General features: G+C 35.1%; 1 protein-coding gene across 2 annotated transcripts; it reads left to right on the top strand.

The window, feature by feature from the left end:
- The first annotated feature begins 3,199 nt into the window (after positions 1-3,199).
- Positions 3,200-7,428, top strand: LOC135198031 (uncharacterized protein K02A2.6-like). Of its 2 annotated transcripts, none has more exons than XM_064225391.1 (2): positions 3,200-5,311; positions 7,276-7,428. In XM_064225391.1, exons 1-2 carry the CDS (start codon positions 4,441-4,443, stop codon positions 7,344-7,346), a joined length of 942 nt encoding a protein of 313 aa, XP_064081461.1. In that variant the 5' UTR covers positions 3,200-4,440; the 3' UTR covers positions 7,347-7,428. The 2 variants fall into 2 exon arrangements, with proteins under 2 accessions (XP_064081461.1, XP_064081462.1); XM_064225392.1 differs by lacking the exon at positions 7,276-7,428 and adding an exon at positions 5,917-6,251.
- Positions 7,429-7,555: the final 127 nt, after the last annotated feature.

The following is a 7,555-nucleotide window of genomic DNA, read 5'->3' on the forward strand; positions in this document are numbered from 1 at the left end:
CCTGGAACCCTCATCACAGGTATTAAACGACTGAATACTCTAAAGGCAACAGTGATCTTAACAACTTACCAGTATTGCAGATCAGACTAAGTTCATCAAAACAGGTGTGAGGTAATCTTATAAGAAATTAAATTAATCAAAGGGCATCACTCCATCAACAACTTTAAAAGTCTAAGTATTTCCCTGATTTCAGAAGTCTAAGTACTTCCCTGGTTCTAAGTCACTTCAAGTAAATTGAAGGAAAGCAGATCAATTACCACTCTATGTTTCTACCTAACATCAATATAATCAAATGCAAAATATACTGGTTAGAAATGGAAATTCTATAAAGATAAAAATTTTTTAAATACAAAAATTTCTTATGAAACTCAAAATTTATAAGTGAAATTCACAATATCAGGGAAAATTACTGTTACTTGAAAACAAAGTGAAGTTTAATTAATTCTTGAATCATTTAAGTAAAATTAAATCAAAATTAATTTATCACAAAATTCAAGAAAATTAATTCAATCAAAATTCAAAAGTGTTAGGCAATAATTGAAAATTTTAAATTAATTCACAAGTGCTAAACAATAACAAAACTTGAAAAGAATTCTAAGTAAATACAAATTAATTCACAGTGTTAAATTTAATTAAATGTGCAATGACTAAGTAATGAAAATAACTAAGTCATTTAAATTGTGAGTGTAAATGAAAATACAGAAAAATGTGGACAGTATCAAAATAAAAAGGTACACTTCAATAAGAAAATGAAAGAATGCACAAAATGAAACAAACACAAAACACAAAAATTTGCAATGTGTAAAATTGTAAATCTTTTCACTCAAAACATTGTAACCATCAGTTTTTACCAAACCACTGTTCCTATCAGTTATTAGTTAACCGCTGTCCCTATCCGTTATTAGTTGTTATCTAACCAATGTTCCTATCAGTTATTAGTTTCTTACCAAACCATCATAACCATTAGATATTAGTTTTTAGATGTTAGTTGCAACTAATAAAAATATAACACTCTTTACCTTGGTACACCAACTTCTTTCTTTGCTGCAGTCTTGTTTTACACTTTCACAAAAACCAGGCACCGTTACGAAACAATGTTTGTTCAGATTCCACAAAAACACCATTTAACACTAAATAAACTCTAAGAAATATCAAATATGAAATTCTCAAGTTACGAGTGACCAGTTTATAAGTACGAAATCGTTACGTTACTTTAAGATCAAAAGTGCTATGCGATGGAGAGAGAGAGAGAGAGAGAGAGAGAGAGAGAGAGAGAGAGAGAGAGAGAGAGAGAGAGAGAGAGATATCTGATCGCCTCGAGGATCTAAGATCTAATGAAATTCTCTTCCCTTGCAAAAACTGGACTGAGGAGATGACACAAAACGTTTTTAGCACAAATGCTTCCAGAAGCTTCGAAATCTTACGCAACTTTTTATACAAAATGTGTAATCTGCATGTGGCACGCGGCAAAGACATACGTGTACAAGACCAGTATACAATAATGTTTGTAGCTGATCGAGACGAAGCAGAAGCCCTTATCTTACTTGATGACAGATTCCCAACATACAAATGAAGTCTCGATCTCGCTTATCAAACGTTTTGACAGATTAGGAAAGCAAATGGATCTCGCAGTTCCTCTAATCTCACAGTGCTGACATAATAGGGAAACAATCGTAGTTTCAAACAGACAAAGAAAATCTCTCTCTTTTTACGTTCTACGTTATATATATATTCTTTTCATATTATGTTATGCAAAATCTGAACACACATTTAAAACATCCTATCTCTAAGCTATCTAGGAATCTGAAAAAATGTTAAACAATTCTACATAACATTTTATACAGTCTCAGAGGAGATATATGCATTTTGAAAGTAGCAATATATAATAATAATAATAATAATAATAATAATAATAATAATATATATATATATATATATATATAATATATATATATATATATATATATATATATATGTGTGTGTGTGTGTGTGTGTGTGTGTTTGTGTGCAAATATACATACGTATATATATATGTATCTATATCTATCTATCTATCTAACTATCTATATATACTATATATTATATATATATATATATATATATTATGACGGAACGTCACACTTATTTGTAATAATTATTTGTAACTATGAAATTATCGGGTGTTTAATGTTCAACGCCATCTATTATCAGTTATGTTAACTATTCTACATTATCCTTGGTTTCTTTTCCTTAACTTAGTCATACAGATGTTTGCATTCCTTAGTTTTCGTTACACTTGTTATTTGTATTTTTCTTTAGAGAACTATTCAGTGCAGTGTTGAAAACATCTTTTTCTTTTGCTTATCATTATTAGTGTTTTTGTGATATTACGTGTGAAAGTAATTATATTGGAATTTAAGTTTTTTTAGTTAAGTATTAAATTATCGATAGTCTTTAGCGTTTAATTAAGATCCTGCTGGATTGGAGAAGTAATTAAAAGTGGTTAAAATAGAGGTGAAAATAAATAATACGTGAAGCAGACAAAAAGAATATTTTTGTTGGTGGTGATATTTTAAATTTATGAGGGATAATTGAGTGATTACAGACCAGCAAAATCCCCACACCTAGCCACCAGGTAAGATTCCTCAAGTCCCGTCCATAAGTGGGGGCCTGTCCGGATTGATCTAGTCTTTTTGTTTGTGACTATTTAAAGTGCAAAGAAACTTAAGTGAGTTATTTATATAAGTGATAGTTATTTGTATTGACTGTTTTCTTTGTTATTTTCTTAACCATCCAATCCAGCATTTCATATCTTCACACGTACGCTGAATGGTTCTCTCACTCAAAATCGGTATCTGTAAAATAAAGGATAGACCAGTAATTAAATATTAATTGGTTGGGTTCTGTGCTATGTAGCCCTTCTACTCCGCCTTATTTTACGAGCCAAAATCAAGGTTCTCTTCTGCCATAAACTACTTCTTACATGCATATTGTGCTAATCTAGATATCATGTTTGTGCGCTATCGTGAGACCATTCGATCACTAATTGATCTCGGCCTTTATGTTGGCCATCCAATTTCAGTTAATCTATTTTCAGACTGTGTATTCTATTTGCGGTCTCATTAAATTTGTCTTGAGAAATTGTAGTAAAATTCATGAGTTATATCTTGGTGTCAAATGTGTGTATATTAAATTAATGGCATAACCTAGTGTGAATATAATACCTTGATATAATCTCGCTCTATTAAAATTACTTGGGGTAATCCTTCAGAATGTCGTTTAATTTGGAGAAATTTATGAACGATATAAAAGGGGAAATTTTGAGTTTACGTTATGCCAAGAAACAGGAATTATTGTCTGTAGCCCAGAGATGTGGTCTTGAGGTCGATCCAAAACATGTGAAAGCTGTCATTATTGGTAATATCCTGCAATTCTTAATAGATAAGGGAAATCATCGAAGATGATGATGAGGACGTCGATGAATTGCGATCCCTTACTGGAGCATATGCCACCCCTGGAATAGATCCAAATATTGAAAAGTTGCGTCTTCAAATACATTTGCAACAAGAACAACAGAAAACTGCTGCACTAGAACTTCAAAAGCATCAGGAATTATTGGCGTTGGAGTATGAACACAAGTGTAAAGTGGCTGAACTAGAGATACAAAAGGAACAGAAGTCGGCAAATATACAGATTAAGCTGAAAACTGATGGAGAGATACCCAGTAAGTTCGACATACTCAAAGCTAAAAGCTACTTCCGGATTTTGATGAAAAGGACCCAGAGGTATTCTTTACAACGTTCGAAGACACTGCTAAAAACCTTGAAGTGGCCTCAGGAGCAATGGGTAATGGTTGTCAGAAATCAGTTCAAAGGTAAGGCAGCATATGTAATCTCTCAGATGGTTAAAGTAAAGGAGTATGATGTGATTAAAAAGGCAGTTTTAGATGCTTATGCCATCACAGCTGAAGGTTATCGGCAACAGTTCCGCCACTCTTACAAAACGCCTTCACAAACTTTTGTTGAATTTTGTAATGACAAAGTTAGGAAATTTACAAAGTGGTTGCAAAAGACAGGTGTTTCAGATTTTGAATCCTTACAAAATCTTATCTTAATGGAAGAGTTTATTAGGAAATTACCAAGTAACATTGCTACCTTCATTCTCGAAAAGGGAGAAACCAATTTGTTGAAAGCAGCCAGTTTAGCTGATGATTATTATTTGATCCATAAAACATATAAACCATTTAACAAATCTATTCCTTCATCATCCACAGCATATTGTTCCTATTGTAAGCAGGAAGGGCATCCCATAGAGAACTGTCCTAATCCTTCGTGCAAAAAGTCTGATGTTGGAAAGAATTCTCCGAACCCTAATAGGAAGGATAATAAGAAAACATTTCATGTTGCTGCTCAAGAATTAGATGAGGACGTCTTCAAACCTTTCACTTGAAAGGCACCGTCAATGGTATTCCAGTGGACTTGCTTACGGGATACAGGATCCTCCCAAACTGTGGTAGCTCTGCCCTCACAGGACTTCAAACTGAGACATGAGTATGTTACCGTTTCTGACCTCAGTACCACCAAATCCATGCCTTTGGCAGAGGTGAATTTACAGTGTCCTTACTATCAAGGTAATGTTTTAATTGCAGTTTCACGAGATCCTTTGCCTTGTTCATCTATCCAGCTTTTAATTGGTAATGATCTTGCAGGGGCCATTGTTAATCCAGTAGTATCTGATCCTGATATTATTATAGAAAATGAGTCCAATAAATCAGATAATGCTGTTATTCAAATGGCATCAATTAAACCAATTGTTATAGATAATGGCAATAGAGTAGAGAAGACATTAGACCTTATAAATATGACCAAATCAAACTTCAAGGACTTGCAGAATAAAGATCCTGCCCTTAAGGCTCTTTGGAAGAAAGTTGCAGACCCAGATGATAATCCCAAAACTCCTTACTTTTATCTTGATAAAGATTTGCTTTTTCGACATTTTAGGTCCTCCAAAGCACCAGCAACCACAACATGGTTTGACTGTCATCAACTTGTTGTGCCACTCTCTCTAGTTCCAGCTCTTCTTGAATTAGCCCACTCTCATGTGAACCACTTTGGAGTCAACAAGACTTACTCTACCTTGGCTGACGACTTCTTCTGGCCTGGGATGAAGAAGGACATTCAACAGTTTATTAAAGCATGTCATCATTGCCAGACTACAGGCAAACCCAATGAGAGACTTCCACCAGCTCCTCTTCAGCCCATATCCGTACCAAAGTTTCCATTTGAGAGGATTATCATAGATTGTGTTGGCCCAATGCCTAGGACTAAGCAAGGTATGAGTATTTACTTACGTTCTTTGCCCAACAACTAGATATCCCATAGCAGTGCCAGTAAAGAATATAAATGCTAAAACTATAATTGGTCAACTTGTCAAAATTTTCACAACCTATGGATTTCCAAAGACATTGCAATGTGATAGAGGCACAAACTTCACTAGTAAGATTTTTCAACAAGCTATGAGAGAATTCAATATTCATAACATATATGCTTGCTTATCATCCCCAAAGTAATGGTTGCACTAGAAAGGGTTCACCAAACTATTAAAAATCTACTTCGGAAGTACATGCAGGAAACTTCAGAACAGTGGGATAAAGACATTGATCTTCTGATGTATATTATACGAAGTGTACCACAAGAGTCCATTGGAGTGTCCCCTTTCGAATTAATGTTCGGAAGAAAGCCCCGTACCACTCTCAGTATGGTGAAGGAAAATCTAATTCACAACAAGGAAGAGGAGATTACAAACATTTTGTCATATCTACAGGACTTAAAAGATAAAATTGTATCACTTCATGTATTTGCTAATACTAATCTTTTGCATTCCCAGGAGAAGATGTCCCGCTTATATGATAAAAAGGCAAAGCTTCGTGTTTTTCAGCCAGGAGATGAGGTGCTTGTCTATCATCCAATACCCGGTTCCCCTTTACGTGAAAAATTTATGGGACCTTACAAAGTGCTTCAAAGAATTTCTAAGGTAAACTATGTTCTCTCTACTCCTGATCGTAGACGATCAAAGCAACTAGTGCATGTGAATTTGTTGAAGGCATATCAAGCACCTACTCAAATGGTAAGTCATCTCTCAATTTCTTCTGAGGCGAAAATACTACCACTAGAGGAAACTTCCACAGAATTGCTCCTAGATCTTCCTGAAGATGATCAACTAATTAACTGGAAAGACAACACCAACAGTCAGATTCTAAAATCCTTGCCCCGTTATTTACAGAATACCATCTCCTCAGAGAAAATTACTATCTCAATTGCTCTCCAGGTTTCATGATGTATGTTCTGACAACTTGCAGGGAAGTCAAACCATTCAACATGACATCGTCATCGAGTCAGGTGTTACTCCCATACGCCAGACGTACTACCGTATGGGTGGGCAAGAAGTTGGACTCGTTGAAACAAGAGGTACAGTATTTACTAGATAATGACCTTGCAGAACCAAGCACTTCACCATGGGCTTCACCCTGTCTCCTAGTACCTAAACCTAATAATCAACTAAGACACTGTACTGATTATCGTAAGTTAAATAAGGTAACCGTAAAAGATTCATTCCCATTACCTAGAATCAATGATATCCTTGATAGCATTGGTAATAAGAAAATTCTTACACGGATAGACTTAATGAAAGGCTATTACCAAGTACCTCTAACTCATTCAGCTAAAGAAATCTCATCATTTATAACTCCATTTGGGTTATTCTCTTATAAGGTCATGCCATTTGGTTTAACTAATGCGCCTGCCACCTTTCAAAGGATGATGTCAGAGGTAATAAGAAATATGAAAGACACTTACGTATATGGATGAGTGGTGGTAGCTAGTGACGACTGGGACGAACACCTGCAGACCCTCGAAGAACTCTTCCATCGCTTCAGATCTTCAAGGTCAACAGTTAATTTGGCCAAGAGTGCCTTGGGAGAGCTAAGGTAACTTATCTAGGGCATACCATCGGAGGTGGAAGTATAATTCCCAAAGACACCAACATTACAAGTATACTTGATTATCCAATTCCAACAAACAAGAAAGAGTTAAAATCATTTCTAGGAATGACTTCATACTATTCTCGCTTTATTAAGAACTACTCTGAAAGAATCACAGCTGCTTTATATAATTTAACATCTCCAAAGATCTCTTTTATTGGAAGAAAAGCATCAACAGCTCTTTAATAATCTTAAGAGTATTTATATCTAAACCTATTCTTAAAGCCCCAAACTTCAATCAAGATTTTTTACTCCAGGTAGATGCAAGCAATTCGGGATACGGTGCAGTACTACTACAGATGTCATCAGCTTGCAAATCTGGAGATGAGCCGCCACTGGACTACTTGTTTCCAGTATCTTATTTCTCAGGCTCATTCAAAGGTTCACAAATTAGATGGGCAACCATAGAAAAGGAGCTTTTTGCCATCATAGCTGATCTTCGTCACTTTGCTCCATATTTAGAAATGCAACCACAAGGTCCCATGGTCTATACAGATCATCGACCTTTAACCTTCCTGGATAGATCTCGACTACTGA

Source organism: Macrobrachium nipponense, chromosome 21, assembly GCF_015104395.2.
Source record: "Macrobrachium nipponense isolate FS-2020 chromosome 21, ASM1510439v2, whole genome shotgun sequence".
NCBI classification, from domain to species: Eukaryota; Metazoa; Arthropoda; class Malacostraca; order Decapoda; family Palaemonidae; genus Macrobrachium; species Macrobrachium nipponense.